The sequence below is a fragment of the Heterodontus francisci genome, chromosome 37, assembly GCF_036365525.1.
Source record: "Heterodontus francisci isolate sHetFra1 chromosome 37, sHetFra1.hap1, whole genome shotgun sequence".
Taxonomy (NCBI): Eukaryota; Metazoa; Chordata; class Chondrichthyes; order Heterodontiformes; family Heterodontidae; genus Heterodontus; species Heterodontus francisci.
The window spans coordinates 23,968,366-23,987,709 of record NC_090407.1 but is presented as its reverse complement, the minus strand read 5'-3'; the positions used below and the strand labels follow the sequence as shown (position 1 = coordinate 23,987,709).

General features: G+C 42.6%; 2 protein-coding genes across 3 annotated transcripts in view; one reads left to right on the top strand and one right to left on the bottom strand.

The window, feature by feature from the left end:
* The window catches only part of atad3 (ATPase family AAA domain containing 3), a 54,115-nt gene extending 52,244 nt beyond the window's left edge, over positions 1-1,871 (bottom strand). Inside the window, exons 1-2 of the mRNA XM_068017314.1 lie at positions 1,636-1,871; positions 1,290-1,366 (exon numbers count right to left, since the gene is read on the bottom strand). Coding sequence (XP_067873415.1) covers positions 1,290-1,366; positions 1,636-1,831 — 273 coding nt within the window. The 5' untranslated portion in view covers positions 1,832-1,871. The remainder of the gene's footprint in view (positions 1-1,289; positions 1,367-1,635) is intronic.
* A 187-nt stretch (positions 1,872-2,058) lies between these two features.
* LOC137351909 (uncharacterized) lies at positions 2,059-14,192 on the top strand. 2 transcript variants are annotated; one of them, XM_068016785.1, is made up of 5 exons: positions 2,059-2,160; positions 4,120-4,253; positions 5,548-6,466; positions 12,299-12,472; positions 14,010-14,192. In XM_068016785.1, exons 1-5 carry the CDS (start codon positions 2,105-2,107, stop codon positions 14,173-14,175), a joined length of 1,449 nt encoding a protein of 482 aa, XP_067872886.1. In that variant the 5' UTR covers positions 2,059-2,104; the 3' UTR covers positions 14,176-14,192. The 2 variants fall into 2 exon arrangements, with proteins under 2 accessions (XP_067872886.1, XP_067872887.1); XM_068016786.1 differs by having other exon boundaries at positions 12,299-12,519; positions 14,010-14,081.
* Positions 14,193-19,344: the final 5,152 nt, after the last annotated feature.

The following is a 19,344-nucleotide window of genomic DNA, read 5'->3' as shown; positions in this document are numbered from 1 at the left end:
AACATTCTGAAAATCACACAGCTGCAGAAAATCTACCAGACAAAAAAAAATGTCTAATATACTCTTAACACAAATTACATTACTATACATGAGTGATTCATGGATGCAAGGCAACAAGTCACTCTAAATATTAAGAACACCAGAGATAAATTATTAAATTTTAGTCCTAACCCCCCAAAACCAATAATGATTTTAAAATACTAAACACTGCCTATGAACGGCTCCACTTTTAAGTGAAGCTCATCAGAGCAAACCATGTAACATGGGTTAAATCAATCCAAATTGCTGTATCTCTGAAATAATCTCCTAAATATAGGAAGTATGTGATTGCACTGGAGAGGGTGCAGAGGAGATTCACCAGGATGTTGCCTGGACTGGAGCATTTCAGCTATAACGAGAGACTGGATCGGCTAGGGTTGTTTTCCTTAGAGCAGAGAAGGCTGAGGGGGGAACTGCCTGAGGTGTACAAAATTATGAAGGGCATTGATAGGATAGATAGGAAGAAATTTTTTCCCTTAGCAGAGGGGTCAATAACCAGGGGGCATAGATTTAAGATAAGGGGCAGGGGGTTTGGAGGGAATTTGAGGAAAAATTTTTGCACCCAGAGGGTGTTTGGAATCTGGAACACGCTGTCTGAGGGGATGGTAGAGGTCGGAACCCTCACAACATTTAAGAAGTATTTAGATGAGCACTTGAAATGCCTTAGCATAAAAGGCTACAGGCCAAGTGCTGGAAAATGAGATTAGAATGGATAGGTGCTTGATGGCCGGCACAGACAAGATGGGTCGAAGGGCCTGTTTCTGTGCTGTATAACTCTATGGATTATAACTACTTCAAAGTCCACACTATATGCTACTGGAAATGTACTGGAAAGAGTCACAAGTCAATGAGTAGGCTCTGTTGAGCCAGGTCTCTGCCCAATGGAACTGCTGACACTGCAACCAAATAGTAAGACACACGAAATAAAAACAAGAAATGCTGGAATCACTCAGCAGGTCTGGCAGCATCTGTGGAAAGAGAAGCAGAGCTAACGTTTCGGGTCAGTGACCCTTCATCGGAACTGCTACACGAAGATACACGAAGTCCCCACGCACGCACGATAGACCCCCAAACACTAACCTGAAGAGGTATTTCAGCCCCTGGAAGCATTGTGTACCCAGTCTTCCAGCCTTACACAATTTTCCCACGGTGCCTGCCTCTACTTCCATCTCCAAAGGCCCTGTACCCGTCTACCTACATTGTACCATTTCCTCCCTAGCTCCTGTCCTCTACCCCCAACGTTCCTGTACCTTGATGCGAGTTTGATGCTCCATTTGGAGGGTTTGCTCCTGTAACCGCGAGAGTTCCAGAGCATCCTTGGCGTGGCCTGATCAGAGAAACAAAACAAAAAGTGGGAATTAGAGAAGATATTCGGGGCTTGATCCCCCGCCAGAAAAATACAAACCCCGTCAGACCGATCCCACCCCACGACCTGGCTGCTTTGACCCCTTTGATACCCCGGCTGAAGGTCACAGGCCGTCTCCCCCCACCCCCCAAAAAATAATTCAAAAGAGAATCCGACTGAAGCAACTGTCAGGGCCGCGGGTCTCCGTCGAGGCCTAATGACCCCCAGGCCCCGGCTTTCTGGCCACTCACGGGATGAATCGAGGTCCCGGGCAGCCTTGGCCGCGCGCTCCAGGCCGGTCGGGTCGAAGTTGGTCCATTTGTCCTTTTGCCGATCGCGATCAGAGCCATCGCTGCCACCTCCGCTAGGGGGTCCCGGCGGTGACGGCGACCCCGAATCGCCGGAGCCCTGCTGGCTCCCCTTGTTTAAACCAAAGATCCAGGACATGGCGGCGTCTCCACACGCGCGCGGTGACCTCTACACCCAGTACACATGCGCCGCGTAGCCTCTGACCCCGCTCCACATTGGTCAATACACCGAGCAATCAATGCGTCGATTGGTGAATGAGCGTCGTTGCCGCCATTGGTCAAGACGCTGGGCAATATTAAATGACAATTGGTTGTTGTTAATCGAGAGTATGATTTGATTGGTCGTCAGAGAAGGTCAGAGGTTGGTTATGCCGGCGGATGGTAGTTTGGACCGGCTCCTGCTCTGGTGGCCATGGATCTTGGCGCGGATCGGGCGTTTGTTCTGCATGGAGTCAGGAGCCCTTTGAGGTAGGAGTTGCTGTCCTGGCCTTATCCCAGTCTCGGTAACAAAGCCAGGAATGGCGGCTCTTGGGTCGGCGCGGTGCTGAAGCTTCGCCTCGGGCTGTTGCTGGGGAGGTTGCTATGGACGCCGAGGCGGCTGCACGGAGGCGATGCAACTATTTAAATGTAGACATATCCCTAAGCCTGGGGTTTATTGATGTTTATTACTTATTTGTGTCGTGTTATCGTGTATATCCTCACGTTTACTTTCATTTGAAGTGGGAGGTGAGGGATTTAACCATTTAAAGAGCAATATGCAACAATGTTATTGGGTTTTAAACGGTATTTCCGTTTATTGTGGTTGTGGTGGTTTCGGTTCGTTTCAGTCCCCGGGTCTGAAGGCGGTTCTGCAATCTCTGCACTCCAGCAACTCACCTCTGCCACCGAGGAAGAGGAAAACAGCAATATTCTGTGTATATCCTTCACCCCAGGTTTCTCTCTAATGTACACACCATCATGACTTGAAATATATTTTGTCGGTTGCTGGGTTAAATTCTGGAATTTCCTACCTAACACCTTTGGCGGGATCACCATCATGGGTAGGACTACTGCAATTTAAGACGACCTGCCAATGCTTTTTCAGGCCAGTCAGAGATGGACAATATATATGGTCTTTCCAGCATTGCCCACATTTTGAAAGGACTGTTGAAAAAGGCCAGTTATATTACAGAAGCAGGTTCTGTAGTAGCCTGCATCTGCACAAACTCGGCTTTTATAGCCCATTTTGAATTTTCCTAATAGCTGGGGATGTTTAGACAGGCCAGTTGAACGTGAATGGCTGCCTCTGTCTCCAAATCAGAAATGAGAATAAGAAACAATAAAAATACACAATAGGACAGTCAGTATCTGGAACGCAAAGAACTGATTAACATTTTGGGTCGCAAACTTTTAGCAGAACTGAAATGGTAAGGTAGGTGAGACACGTTACTGGACTGGCAAAACATACAGGGGAAATCAAGAGGTCAAACATACTAAATATTCAAGGCTATTGATTTGTGATTTTTCTGGAAAATACACAAATTTGTGGAATATGATTCCTAACACACATTTTAAAAATCGGAGAAAAAGTTTTTATTACCAGGTGTTAGAAATGGAATTTGCTTTATTGAGTCGCCATAAAACAAGGAACCTAATAATAAATCAATGAAATTTCATTCCTAAAACTGTTCTTAAAAACCTTAGGATTCCCCAACCCTCTAACGACATGTAATAAAATGAAATTTGGATTGTGTCAACGTTATTCTTGATTAAAGCTCCACTCCAAGAACTTGGTCTAGGCTGACAATTTAGTGTCAAGTCATGTCCACTTTTGGATCAGACATTAAACTTCCCTCTCATGGTGATTTAAAGGATCCCATGGCACTATTTGAAGAAGAGCAGGGAAATTCTCCCAGTGTTCTGAGCAAAGTTTACCTCTGCTGTTGGTGGAACCTCGCTATATGCAAATTAGCTGTAATATTTGCCTTTATAACTGGCTACAGTTTAAAAGTACTTAATTGGCTGTGAAGTGCTTTAGACATCCTAAGGGCATGAAAAGTGCTATATAAAGGCAAGCTTTTTTTTTGCTTAGTCACCATAAAACTGTGTCCTGTAAATACTGATACAAAGAGGAGCATTTAATGAACAGTAAGTCTGATTGTAGTTAGATTACCATTTGGGTCACCACTGCTTCCTGAGTCTCTGTAGAAACCACCATTTTTAAATAACAAAGTTCCATCTACTTGAGGTGGATAACTGAGAATTGTGCAGAACTGGAGAATAGAATAGAGAGGTATTTGCACAATGTAGGTTAATTCCTATTTGACTGAGCCTTTGAAATCTAATCCTACAGGGATAAACTGATTGGTTTGTCAGCCTAGAACCACCAGATCTCAGATTTAGTGTTGCATGTCAAATTGTGGTGGATGTATTTGTTTCATTTTTCAGGAAGAAACCAAATGGTTATCTTACAAACTCCCAAAGGACATTCACCATGCATCAGCAAGTACCAAGAGACCTATCAGCAGACTGGAGACTCCACAGCAGCTCAGCAAAGACGCCCATGGATGATGAACTGAAGGGTATGATGTTACAGTTTAAGAAGTTGAACCAACATCCATGTTTTACACAAGATTGAATCAGGTCTTAAGAATGCTGACAATCTGAGCAGTGACTGTTTTAGGTTGACAAAATAGCTTGTTTGCTACTAGTGGAGAGGGAGCATAGCACATAAGAAATAGGAACAGGAGTAGGCCATTTGGCTCTTCAAACCTTCTCTGCCATTCAATATGATCATGGCTAATCCACCACAATTCTACTTTCCCACACTATCCCCATATCCCACAATTAATTCCCTTCGTATTCAAAAATCAATCAATCAGTCTCTGTCTTGAATATGCTCAATGACTGAGCATCCACAGCCCTCTAGGGCAAAGAATTCCAAATAGCAGAAATAAAAGGAGAAGTGGGTACAATGTGAACAACAAGAAAGCTTCACTGTAGGGACCTTGCACTTCTAGCTAAATTTATGTACCAGATATTTTGCACTACATTACTACATTAACCTCACTGGCTCAGTAGCTAAGATCCGAGAGCTGGTATTCACTCCCTATGATCTCTATCTATGCTACTTTCAGGCTATGCTCCAGAAAGTATCACCCTTCTCTTCAGAACCTCTTGCAGCTTTGCACGTCCTGTTGCAATCTGGAGCTCTTCCTTTCTTCATCCTGGTCTTACTGCAGACAGTTCCATTCCTCAGTATCACTCCAGCTTAAAAATGACCAGCATTCCTTTGAGAGTTGCTGGCACCAAATAATGTGCTGTTTGCTTCGCACTCTGTGCTTCAGGACCACAGCAATATTATTGCAAAGGAGTTGACATTTCATTATAGCGTGGGGACTACTCAAAGTGCAACATCAAAGCAGCAGCACCCCTTCCATCATAGCTCTGGAATTGCAAGTATAGGCAGCCTGTTGTTAATACTGGATTTTGTGATAATTCTATATAATAACCTAGAATTAAAACTGGTTTGAAGAATGAGGCCTGATTGTCAGGTGTATTCTGCAAAATTAACCCTGCAAATTACTGCATGTTGAACTGTGCCAAATGATGAAGCTGCCATGTACCACTGAGTAATCATAGATATTTCAGTATAATGTGGGGCCATTCATCCTCTGCTCCTGCATCAGAGGTATCTTCTCCACCTCAATTTCTCTGCCCTTTCCTTGTAACTTAATACATCTCTTGAAGTTTTCATATTTCCTGTTCAGTGTCATGTGCGTTGGAGCCATCATGTTTGAATGTGAGCCAATTTAATTTCATTTCGTTTAAGTGATGTTGATTTTGTTATTTATCTATTATCTCTGTTTTAATTAGAATGGCCTGTGTCCGGCAGCAGGAAGGACAGTCCCAGCATTGATGAGTTGGAGCAAAGTTTAAGTGAACTGAAGGTGCAAGTAAAAGGCCTGACTGACAGTCTGAGCCCTGAATTATTGACAGAGTACAAGAAGATAGGAGAGTCGGAGAGCATCTTCCGATCCAGTGGCAAAAACGGTGACTGGTCAGTTTTGAGTGATAGGACGTTTCCTGAGGAGGATGTAGTTGGGCAACCAAAAAACCCTGATGAGTCAGAATGGTTTTTGAGGCCAAGGCATTTAGTGCAGTCACTGGGCAGATATCCGGTGCTTGAAGACCTTGGTGTTCCTATTCGCTCCATGTCGCCTGTTGATCGAATGGTGGGTCTCACTGGAAGTGAACTCTCCAGCAAAAACTGCAGAGCCTCCACCATCTCACCTGTCGACCATGCCTACAGAGAAAGCTTTCCGCTTAGGATGGGTGCACCGCATGTAATTGGAGTCAGGGCTCTGCTTCCTCCTCAGATTCCTGTCCGGCCTCAATCCCCTGAAAGAACCAGATCATCATTCCTCAGAGACCAAACTCAGACTCTCAGACGCTCCAGAAGCATCCGATCACGTTCTCTGTCCCCAGCTTCTAAAAGAAGTCGTTGGCAGCAGTCCCGCTCCCAGTCTCCCAAACCCGTGTGGAGACCAAGTTCTGCGAAAGTAAATGCATGTGGGCAGCCACCTCCCCCCATTAACAGGCAGAGGTCAGGGAGCAAGACGATGACCTCCAGCAGATTGTCCCGATCATATTCCTATAGACCAGGAGCGCTCAACTTAAGCTCTCAACTTGTGCCCAGTGAGAACCTGGAAGACAGCTTGAGATCCTTGTGGACTCCATACAGTTTAGCAGCCCCAGCTTTGACATCTCTTTCTACTCAGGAAATCAGTGAAAGGTAGTCTTACTTTCACAGTCTGTACCATACTGCTGCAAACAAGGTTGTATAAATCGTGCATCATTTCTATGGTTTTTAACTGGAAGCAGAGCTGTTGGTAAACCAACAAACAGCCAAAGCCCATAGTCCCAGCTCTGACTATCAGGAATGACAACTGGCATCTCTTTAGGGATTGATTGGAGTCTTAGTTTGGAGCTGGGTTAAAGATCCATTTCATTGCCTGAGGTGCCCCTGTTTCAGTTGCTGTGATTCCATCACTCTGCTCTACAACTAAGGATCATAGAAAAGTACAGAATTGGAAATGCAGGCAATCTATCCAGTACCAAAAATGAATATCTCTCAATTTCCAACTACCTTAAATATCTATCTAATTCTCCCTTACCATTTTCCAATCTCTCTTTACTTCCACTGCCTCCCTAGGTAACCCAATCCACAGGTTCACAGCCTTTGCAGAATGTAGTTAAATCTGTGCACTTTCCTCCTTCTAAGCTTGAAACTGTGCCCCTTGGTTCTAGAGTTAAAGGTGATCTTGAACATTTCTTTGCGGTTTGATTTATCTAGTCCTTTAAGAATCTTGAATACTACCTCTCCTGAGCCTTCTTGTATCCTCAGTAAGAAAGGGGTTCTTCTGCCTCTTCCCAAAGCTTAGATGCCATAAGCTAAGTATCCGTTTCATTGTCCTTTTTCACACTGCCTCCAATGCTTGGATATCCTTGCTATAGTACAGTGATCAGAATTGTTTACAGTACTCCAGAGGTGGCTGTACCAATGTTTTGTCCAGACTAACCTCCAGGGATTTGTGCTGTATTCCTTTGGCTACTCTTCCTGCAAACACAAAATACTGTGGATGCTGGATATCTGAAACAAAAACAGAGAATGCTGAAAATACTCAGCAGGTCAGGCAGCATCTGTGGGGAGAGACATTAATGCTGTTTTTCTTTCCACAGATGCAACCTGACCTGCTGAGTATTTCTAGCATTCTCTGTTTTTGTTTCATCCTACAAACTATGTTGTCTCTTTCAGTTCACTATCCATCAGTGCTCAGATCCCTCTCCTGTGGTGTGCCCTGTAGTCTAGAGCCATTAATTTGTATTCTGTATGTTTACTTCTCCTCTCTAGTCTCATTACCTTGCATTTGCCACCCATCAACCCACTATCCCAATCTACCCAGTTTCCTTTTGTATTTCGTTTATTTGTTTCATATTATTGAAACATATCCTTGCCCCAAGTTGATATTAAGGCAGTCTTCTTTCTGTCCCTGGCTCCAAAACATTTTTATACACTGTAAACAGCAACAGCTCCAAGCACTGATCCCTGTGGCACCCTGCCTCTGTCCCTTTCATATATTAACCCAGCTCTATTCACAAACACCCTTTTTTTTTCATTGGTTTAGCCAATTTTCAATCTACCACAGAAACCTGCTTCCTATTCCATGCCTTCCTACCAATTGTGGGCCAGTTGTTGGTGTAGCAGGATACCAAAAGCATTGATGAAATTTAAATATATCACAACCACAGAATTTCCATTTATAAGGTCTGTAATTTCCTGAAAGAATTGCAGCAAATTTGATCAGCAACATCCACTTACTCCTATCTACTTTATGTCCTTCAGCCTGTATCCATGCCACCACTTTACCTTTAATGCCATGTTCATTTTTCCAACAAATCTTTGTGTGCCATATTTTCAGTTACTTTTTGAATGTCCAAATATGTCACGTCCACTGGATTTTCTTTGTCTTTTTCCTCATAAATTGATTAAATTAGTCAAGCTTGATCTGTCCATCACAAATTTACATTGACCACCCATGTACACTTCTAAGCATTCTCTAATATCATCACTTATGGTCCTTGGTATCTTTCCTAGTATTGGCATGAGGCTAACTGGTCTATCATTATCACATTTATCCCTATTCCCTTTATGAACAAGGGTATAACATTTACCTCCCTGTCCTCCATATTCGATACAATTCCTCTTTCCAAAGATTTTTTTTGTTGAAAATTTTGCATCGTACACAAACCTCCCTCAGTTATCATGGGTGTAAACCAAATGGGCCTCTTGACTTAATCCAACTAACCCTTTTAATACAATTATCATTTTTAGTATTTCCATCTATTAGTTCCTGCCCTTCCCATGCCTGCCCCTTCCCACCCCAGTGCTACTGCAGCGCCTCGTCCTTTGGTAATTCTGCTCCTCCCTCTCTGGTATTTGTACGATTCTTTCTCCTAGCACTAGTACTGCTACACTATAATCTCTTTTTTTTTTGTGTGTTTTTGTTCCAACTCTTGCCCCCATATAGCCCAAGGGCTAATTGTAGTACCCAAGCTTTTGGCCTAACTTACATCAGCTAATTTGGCACAGGTTGGGGATTAAACTCGCAACCCTTTCTAGTTTGTGTGGGTTAGTTAAGTTCTCAAATCTTTAACCCGTCAGAGAGCCACCTAATTTGATTTTGGAGGTTAAATTACATGCAAAAATGGGGAAGTCCACTTGTAGCATGTAATCTAATACTTATCAGTACAAAAATAGGAAGATAAAGCTGATGAATACATGGCTGGAGAGGTGGTGCAGAAGGGAGGGCTTTAGATTCCTGAAGCATTGGGACTGGTTCTAAAGAGACCAGTCAGATGGGTTGCACGTCAACAGGGATGGGACCAATACTCCTTGCATAGGGTTTTGCGAGTGCTGTTGGGGAGGGTTTAAACTAGCTTGGCAGGAGAATGGGAACCTGAGTAGATTCAGAGAAGTAAAGTTGGAAACGGAAGGCAGAAAATTAGCAAGTGTTTGGAAGGCAGAGGAAACAAAGGATAGAAAATGGGCAACAAGGGAATTTGGCAGTGCTAAATGGTAAATACTTCAATGCAAGAAGTCTAGGGAATAAGGTTTATGAGCTGAGAGCACAGGTTGACACGTGGGAGTGAGATATTGTAGCTATTGCTGAGATATGGCTGAAAGAAGGGCAGGAATGGTGGCTCAACATTCCTGGTTACAGGGTTTTCAGATGAAATAGAGAGGAAGATCAAAAAGGGGGCGGTCGCAATATTGATTAAAGAAACAATTATTGCTGTGAGGAGGGATGATATGGTAGAAGGATCATCAAATGAGGCCATACGGGTTGAATCAAAGAACAAAAAAGGGCAATCACCAAGCAGTCGGAGGGAGATAGAAGAGCAAATATGTAGGCAAATCTCAGAAGTCAAAAACAATAGGGCAGTAATTGGGAGATTTCAACTACCCTAGTATTAACTGGGATGGAATTAGTGTGAATGGCACAGAGGGAGCAGAGGTCTTAAAATGCATTCAAGAAAACATTTTTTTAGTCAGTATGCAAGCCCAACAAGAGATGGCGCGTTCTGGACTTAATTTAGGGAATGAAGCTCGGCAGGTAGAAGGGGTATCAATTGGGAAGCACATTGGTAGAAGTGATCATAATTCAGTTAGATTTAGGGTAAATATGGAAAAGGACAACAATAAACCAGGAATAAAAGTTCTCAATTAGGGAAAAGCTAATTTTACTAACCTAAGGTGTGATTTAGCTAAAGTGGACTGGAAACAGCTACTTGAAGGTAAATCAGTGCCAGATGAGTGGGAAGCATTCAAGGAAGAGATAGTGAGGGTTCAGGGCAAGTATGTTCCCTTAAAGAAAAAGGGGGAGACTAACCAATCTGAGCCTCCTGGATGTCATGGGGCTTAAAGGAGACGATAAAGGGAAAAAAAAGGAATCTCATGACCGATACTGAGGACTCAATACTGCAGAAAACCTAGACGAGTATAACAAATGTACAGGTCAAATTAAAAAGGAAATTAGAAAAGCACAGAGAGGGCATGAAAAAATATTGGCAAGTAAAATCAAGGAAAACCCAAAGATATGTCTATAAATGCATAAAGAGCAAGGGGATAACTGAGGAAAGAGTAGGGCCTCTTGGGACCATAAGGGTAACCTGTGTTTGGAGGCAGAGGACATTGGTATGGTTCTTAATGAATACTTTGCGTCTGTTTTCACAAGAGAGGGACGATACAGGCATTGCAATCAGAGAGGAGTATGAAATATTAGATGAAATTAACATAGTGAGAGAGGAACTATTAGGGGTTTAAAATCCGCCAGGCCTGGATGAAATGTATCCTAGACTGTTAAGGAAAGCACAAGAAAAAATAATGGAGGCTCTGGCCATCATTTTCCAATCCCTTCTGGCTGCTGGTGTGGTGCTGGAGGTAATGAGGATCGATGAGGGTAGTTCATTTCATGTAGTCCATATGGATTTTAGCAAGGCTTGTGATTGGGTCCCACATGGCAGACTGGTCACAAAAGTAAAAGCCCAAGGGATCCAAGGCAAAGTGACCAGTTAGAGCGAAAATTGGTTCAGAGGCAGGAAACAAAGGGTAATGGTCGATGGGTGTTTTTGTGACTGGAAGGCTGTTTCCATTGGTGTTCCGCAGGAGTCTCTACTAGTTCCCTTGCTTTTTGTGGTATATGTCAATGATTTGGACTTGAATGTAGGGGGTATGATTGATTAAGGAATTTGCAGACGATACACAAATTGGCCTGTGGTTGACAATGAAGATGAAAGCTGTAGACTGCAGGAAGATATCAATGGACTAGTCAGGTGGGTGGAACAGTGGCAAATGGAGCTCAATCTGGAGAAATGTGAGGTAATGCATTTGGGGAAGGCTAACAAGGCAAGGTAATACACAATAAATGGTAGATACTGAGAGGTATAGAGGGACTTTATAGTGCATGTATATAGATCCCTGAGGTGGCTGAACAGGTAGATAAGGTGGTCAAGAAAGCATACAGGATACTTGCCTTTATTAACTAAGGCATAGAATATTAGAGTTGCAAGATTATGCTGGAACTGTATAAAACACTAGTTAGGCAACAGCTGGACTATTGTGTGTAGTTCTGGTCACTGCCGTATAGGAAAAATGTGATTGCACTAGAGAAGGTTTACAAGGATGTTGTCTGGGCTAGAGAAATTTAGTTACGAAGAAATGTTTGATAGGCTATGGTTGTTTTCTTTGGAACAGAGGAAGCTGAGGAAAGACCAAATTGAAGTGTATAAAATTCTGAGTGGTCTAGATAGAATGGATAGGGAGGCCCTATTCCCTTGGTTGAGAGGTCCATAACCAGGGAGACTTAGGGTAAGAGGTGGGAGGTTTAGAGGGGATCTGAGGAGAAATGTTTTCACCCAGAGTGTGATGGGGATCTGGAACTCACTGCCTGAAGGAGTGGTAGAGGCAGAAACCCTCCGTACATTTAAAAAATACTTGGATAGGCACCCAAAGCTGTCACCTATAAGGTTATGGACCAAGAGTTGGAAAGTAGGAATAGGCTGGATGCTACTTGTCGGTGGGCATGGACACGATGGGTGGAATGGTCTCTTTCCGTACTGTAAATTTCTATGATTCTATATGATTCGTGTTCTAATCTTTGCCACTTTTCCTTCACACTCTATTTTAATTTAAACCTAAAATAACAAAATTGTGCAATCTGCAGTACATCTTTTAATTTAAATTATCAAAACAAAAAATTGAAAATGGCTGATCAGTCATACTGAGTAGTTTGTTAATCTTGTGAAATCACCCGAATATGGTGCTGTGACAAAGTTTAACAAAAATAGCCTAAAATAAGTGGACGGGGGCAGAGTTTTGTAGAGTGAAAATTTTTTTTTTCTATAAGTGGATTTACATTTCAAGAGATTATGTTCGGTAGGGTAAAACCTTGGAGTGAAACTAATGTTCAGTGATTCCAGAACATGGTTCCTGGTGAGGAAAGAAATGTTTTGTAACAAACGCTGTGTGTTTGTCAACTTTTTTATTTTATCTACTGTCCTGTAGGTTCCTGCAGTCGCTGGCAGAGGGCGATGTCAGACAGTCTTTGGTGGAAATGTCTCCATACCAACAAGAGCTGTCTCAGCTGAGGCTGCAGCGTCTCCGTGTAGAGGAAGAGTTACTCCTGGAGCTGAAACGGCAACAAGAGCTGGAGAGAATACGGGGCCCACAGCCCAAGTGGTAAATAAGGAGTGTGACAGATGTGAAGCAGTTCTGAATTGTTTTGGGTGAATATCAGGTCCCTTTTAAATTAAGCACTATACAGGAGATTTTAAAAAGCTAGCTGCTCCCTAATGTGAAGGTCTTTTATTAAGGACTGGAGAGACATTTTGTGGAGGCATAGTAGCTTTAAAGTCTTGAATGTTTACCTGGATAACATCATCACATTTTAGGAAGGATGTCAAGGCCTTGAAGAGGTGCAGAAGTGATTATGATACCAGAGCTGCGGGATTTAGTTATGCAGAGAGACTGGAGAAGCCGGGTTGTTCTAAAGGTTAAGAGGAAATTTGATAGAGATGTTCAGAATCATGAATGGTTTAGATAGAGTGAATAAAGAGAAAGCGTTTCCAGTGACAGAAGGGTCAGTAAACAGAGGACACAGATTTAAAGTCTTTGGCAAAAGAGCAAGAGGTGACACGAGGAAACTTTTTTTTTGTGCAGTGAGTTGTTGTGATCTGGAATGCACTGCCTGAAATGGTGGTGGAAACAGATTCAATAATAACATTCAAAGGGGAATTGGATAAATACTTGAAGGGAAAATACAATTACAGAGCTATGGGGAAAGAGCAGGGGAGTGGGAGTAATTGGATGGCTCTACTACAAAAACAATAGGCTGAATGGTCACCTTCTGTGCTGTATTGTTCTCTGATAACCAGCTTGGTGCAGTCACTCAAAGGCACAAGGAGTTGAGACTGACTTAGTGAAGTGATCCAAAATACAGGAGCCATAAAAAAGGGTAGAAAACATCTAAAGGGTAACGAGGCATTACATAACCCATGGGGACACTGCAGTACCCCAGCAACACCACCCTATCCAGGCCACACAGTAGCACTTACTGAATATGGAATGTAAACAACATGCTTGACTGCTGGCAGGATTTCTGGTAAACCAGAAGAACAAGGCGTAATTTATTTGCAACTATCACCACAAGCCAAGGATGTGTAAAAAATAATTATATATCATGTATATACTGTACCATGAATCACAGGTAATGTGACTAGCTACAGTCTATTATAAATCACCAGTGACTGGTCTGATTGCAGTCTGTTATAAATCACCGATTTCTACGATTGATTACAATCTGAAAGGAACATTAGTATGGTCTTGTTGTAATTAGATGGTTTCTCATTTATGGCGACAAAATTATGTTGTTAAATTGAACGCAGCAAAATTAGTCAGCTGCCATTTTCTTTTAAGGTCATCAAATTTTATGAACAAAGAAGTTATTAATAAAAAGGGAGACAATTTAACATGTGTAGTTTAATCTGAGTTCAGAGAATAATTACTTCACCTTTTGCTGTCATGATTTATGACAACATCTGAAGCTCACAGATACCTGAAGTGCAATCTCTTGGGTATTCAGTGTGTATTTTATAATTGAAATGGGTTAAGGTGGTCTATTGTATCCAGTATGGATCTGTAACCTTTTGGGATCATTGTTCTAAGATCAATTTGTTTTTGATGAGTTGTGACGAGATTGATTTTTGAATCTTTTCAGGTATGAAATGAAAGGATCTCGCTTCCATTATGAGGCTCACAAGAACAATGAACTGCTACGAAACAGCAAGGACTGGCAGTCTGTGTTTAACTATCGAGAGGATCTGCTTTCTGCATCTAAGGACTTCACACAAAATGGCTGTCACAGAAACCCAGACTCTGCATGATGTTCAACAGTGATTATTCTCCTGGTTCAGTTAACATCCAGGCATTGATACAAAATGGCTTTAACCTGAAAGTGGTAAAATTACTCCGTGTAGTCAGGTCTGAATCATACACCAGAGCACAATGAAACAAAACAGTGTGAGGCTTCCACTGGGAATGGCGGCTTCACTCTGGATGGAATACACTCCCATTTGGAGTGAAGCAGGTTTAAGGAGTATGCTGCTGTTTCCTAACTGCAGGGTGAAGTACAGTTTAAGTAGTGCTCAGGTGGTTTGTTGTATTCCTGGGCAGATTTGTGAATTCCCTGCTTTCCAGTAACTTTTATTTTAAAAAGGCGCTGATGGAGTGGAGCTGTGCAGCTGCATGTAAGCAATCTGCAGGCATGCAGAATGCGTCACAGCTATGTGCAGCCCGTAGGTGCATCTTACACTGTTTAGCTTTCATTATTAGATTGGTAGTATAGTAACTTCGTCAAATGATGGGGAAGTTTTAATGTAAAGAATATGAATGTTTCCTGAAACTTTTCTGCTGGAGAGGAGAAGTTTGCTGTCTGATCCTGGTTCATTTTGTCCCTGTTTTTTTCCGAACTGGCAAGGAGGCAAAACACTTGAACCCCCTCCCTACCACCAACCCACCCCCCCCCCCCACCCCAAGCATTGCAGTTTTATGTGAAAATGCAACATTGATAAATAGATTTGCCGGAAACATTCCAACTCTTTGCCAGGATGTGAACGAGTTTGTAACACTTGTCCTTTTTTAGTTGTTGGCATGCTGACATTGTTTGTGGTTGCAACATATACAATATCACCGGATATAGGCAGATGACGAAGGCCATTTGGCCCATCTCGGTTCACTCCTGCACAAAAATCCTATAGCCGCATTCCGTCTCTTTTCCATCCACCCCCCCCCCTCCCCATCCCAGCGTCCAACTGTTTCATCAATGATTCAGTGTTACTTGTTTCCCTACCTTAGTGTTCATAACATCAGTTATAAATTTTCCTTCCATTAGTTTAAACCTGCAGCTTACTGTGCTGCTGTCATAACTTACTGTTCCAGATTTAATTTTTTCTTTTATTGCATCATTTATTATATTCTGCTTTAAGGTTCCCCCTCAGTCAACTGCTTTCAAGGCTGAAAGCCCCAAGTTTCTCCAGTCTTTCCTCATAACAGTTTGTCTGACATTATGGATCAGCCTAGCGGTTCTGCATCACTTCCAATGCTTGAATTTCTCCCTAGTGCCTTGGTGTCCAGATGTGGTCTGCTTGGAGCACTTGTTCATTATGACTTTCTCCAACTCGTACACTCCTGTTTTGCCACAATTTATTCAGTATTCCATTTGCTTTATTGATTTCTGCTTCACAGTGAGTGCACATGTCAAGCAGCAAGGCCACTTATACAACTAGATCTTTTTCAGCTTCACTTTTCAACATCTCTGATGGAGTACCTCTGCCGCTCATTATAAGGCTTTCTACAGTCCACTTGAGATGTCACTTCTTCAAGGAAGTAAAATAGGTCAGTTAGGCAAAATCATTACTTTTTATACCTGTTGGTTGCTGTTTACTAGATCATTATCAAACAATTTCCACGTTCACTCCTGATGGTGTATTTATTTTGTTTAGTTTTGATATGATGCTATTAGGTCTGTAGTTGTCTTGGTCTGTTTTGTGCGGGAAGGTGTATCTGAGGTTGAACATCAGCCATTTTCTTATTAAATGGTGGAGCAGTCTCGAAGGGCCAAATGGCCTACTTCTGCTCCTATTTCTTAGATTCTTTTTGTACACATCAAATGCTTGAGAATTTGGTATGACTAACTGAATCAAGCACTTCAGATATCACCGCCTCACTGAAGTTTTAATATAATGACTATATTTTTGTTTAACAATTTTGGCTTTAGTGTAGGGGTTGTTGGGTGCAGTGACTGTTGTGCAGTATATGTAGAAATCATTTATCTAATTCATCAAAATCAAGGTATTATCGAAGAAAACTGAGATCAAAGTGTGACAACTCAATCCTTTCTGATTTTATTTATAACACTGAACTTTAATTGCTAATGTTGTCCCCTTGTTTAAGAAGGGTAGCAGGGGTAATCCAGGTAATTATAGACCGGTGAGCCTGACGTCAGTGTTGGGGAAGCTGCTGGAGAAGATACTGAGGGATAGGATCTATTCCCATTTGGAAGAAAATGGGCTTATCAGTGATAGGCAACATGGTTTTGTGCAGGGAAGGTCAGTCTTACCAACTTAATAGAATTCTTTGAGGAAGTGACAAAGTTGATTGATGAGGGAAGGGCTGTAGATGTCATATACATGGACTTCAGTAAGGCGTTTGATAAGGTTCCCCATGGTAGGTTGATGGAGAAAGTGAAGTCACATGGGGTCCAGGGTGTACTAGCTGGATGGATAAAGAACTGGCTGGGCAACAGGAGACAGAGAGTAGCAGTGGAAGGGAGTTTCTCAAAATGGAGACGTGTGACCAGTGGTGTTCCACAGGGGTCCGTGCTGGGACCACTGTTGTTTGTGATATACATAAATGATTTGGAGGAAAGTATAGGTGGTCTGATTAGCAAGTTTGCAGACGACACTAAGATTGGTGGAGTAGCAGATAGTGAAGGGGACTGTCAGAGAATACAGCAGAATATAGATAGATTGGAGAGTTGGGCAGAGAAATGGCAGATGGACTTCAATCAGGGCAAATGCGAGGTGATGCATTTTGGAAGATCCAATTCAAGAGTGAACTATACAATAAATGGAAAAGTCCTGGGGAAAATTGATGTACAGAGAGATTTGGGTGTTCAGGTCCATTTTTCCCTGAAGGTGGCAACGCAGGTCAATAGAGTGGTCAAGAAGGCATACGGCATGCTTTCCTTCATCGGACGGGGTATTGAGTACAAGAGTTGGCAGGTCATGTTACAGTTGTATAAGACTTTGGTTTGGCCACATTTGGAATACTGCGTGCAGTTCTGGTCGCCACATTACCAAAAGGATGTAGATGCTTTGGAGAGGGTGCAGAGGAGGTTCACCAGGATGTTGCCTGGTATGGAGGGCGCTAGCTATGAAGAGAGGTTGAGTAGATTAGGAATATTTTCATTAGAAAGACGGAGGTTGAGGAGGGACCTGATTGAGGTGTACAAAATCATGAGAGGTATAGACAGGGTGGATAGCAAGAAGCTTTTTCGCAGAGTGGGGGATTCAATTACTAGGGGTCACGAGTTCAAAGTGAGGGGGGAAAAGTTTAGGGGGGATATGCGTGGAAAGTTCTTTACGCAGAGGGTGTTGGGTGCCTGGAACGCGTTGCCAGCGGAGGTGGTAGACGCGGGCACGATAGTGTCTTTTAAGATGTATCTAGACAGATACATGAATGGGCAGGAAGTGAAGATATACGGACCCTTAGAAAATAGGCGACAGGTTTAGATAGAGGATCTGGATCGGCGCAGGCTTGGAGGGCCGAAGGGTCTGTTCCTGTGCTGTAATTTTCTTTGTTCTTTGCTCCTGTAACTGTAATGTTAATTTTACACATTACTATGACTTTGGGTGGGCAGGAAGTGTGTCGATATAATTACTGGAGATCTATATGTCAAAATCATTGGGCGGCAGTGTGTTTATCATTGGTGAGGGGGTGGGTGGTGGTGCAGTGTGCCTATTGTTGATGGGGGGGGGGGGGGGGTGCAGTGCGTTTGTCGTTGATGGTGTTTGTGTGTGTGTGTTATCATTAATGGGGTAGTTTGTTGTGGCTCCTTTCTGCACTGCTTCCAGGATTTAAATGTCACCCTAATATCTCTGATTAAATATGGTCTGACTACAGCACTGTTTCAGCATGACTTCCTCCAACTTGTACTATCTCTTATTTTTCCAACAATCCAGCAGTTTATTAGCTTTGCTGATTTGCTGTTTCATGGTGAATGAACATGTTGAATCACAGGTTTACTTACACTATTGGGAAAGAGTATGTCAATACCATTGACGCAAGAGCAGTGTGTGGTCGTTATTGATGGGGGTGGGGGGGGGGGGCGGTCAGTGATGAGACATAGTTGAGATTGTTGATGAAGTGGGGAAATGTATTTGATATCATTGGAGGCACTGTGTCTATTATTGATGGGGGGGGTAGTTTGTTGCTATAAACAGCTGGGGTGGGGGGTGGGGGGGGCAGGGTTTTGATAATGATGTTGGGTTTGGCCATGTGTGGATATCATTAATGCAGGACACTGTTTACATAATTGATGAAGGGTGTTCTGTGATATGGAGCAGTGTGTTGATATATTACACACTGCCATCCATTAATTATATGTAGAGGACAGAATGCGCTTTAATTAACTATCAAGTGTGTTGGGGACTACGAGAGTGCTTTTTCTGAGGATGAAAGGAAGTGAACTATCATGTGATTTCTATAGGGCTGTTACTGAGGGTATTTTCCTTGCTGTGGTTTTCACTGTCATATTTACAGAAATAATAGGAAGTGGAATGTGTGAGTGCTGATGCGTCGAGGACATGCCTACTCACCCAGCAGTGCCCTCTCATCCCCCAGGAAAGCACCGTGAATCAACTTCACCTTGCAGTTAGTTATAGATCGGAGTGAAGTGCAAAAGAGAAATAATTTCTCTTTAACCCCTCCTTTTTCAGTCAAAGATTAATCAGTTTGATTCACGATCAAATAGAGTTTCTTTCCCTGATTACAAATGAAAATTTTAATGCTACTTGAGTCTTAAATTAGATCAAATTGTGAACGATCTCAGCAAACTGCTTTGGTGGTATGGGGTTGTGATGAGCCATATTGTCACTTTAAAGGGCTGAACTGCTCCAGATTGTATTTGAATAAATGATCTGATTAACAACAATGGCACCAAATTTCCTCAGAGCTGTTCCCGTTCTGCTGAAATTTTCTCAAACGCGGCAGAAATCCCATTTTTATATCTGCAACTCCAAGGAAATGCCAAGCCACTACTTTTAATATACTAGCAGATCTCCCATGCTGTTGCTCATTGAGGTCACAGGATACATTCTGTCTGTTACCTGTCTCAGACAGCAGGTTAGGTAGGAGAAGAAGAGGGACTGCAAACCACAGAGCAGACGTGTAGGAGGCAGAAATACTATAGCAAAAAAAGGGGAAGCAGGTGCCCAAATTTTCTAACAGCCTTTAAGACCAGAAGATAAGTGAAGTGAAGCTGAACGGGAGGA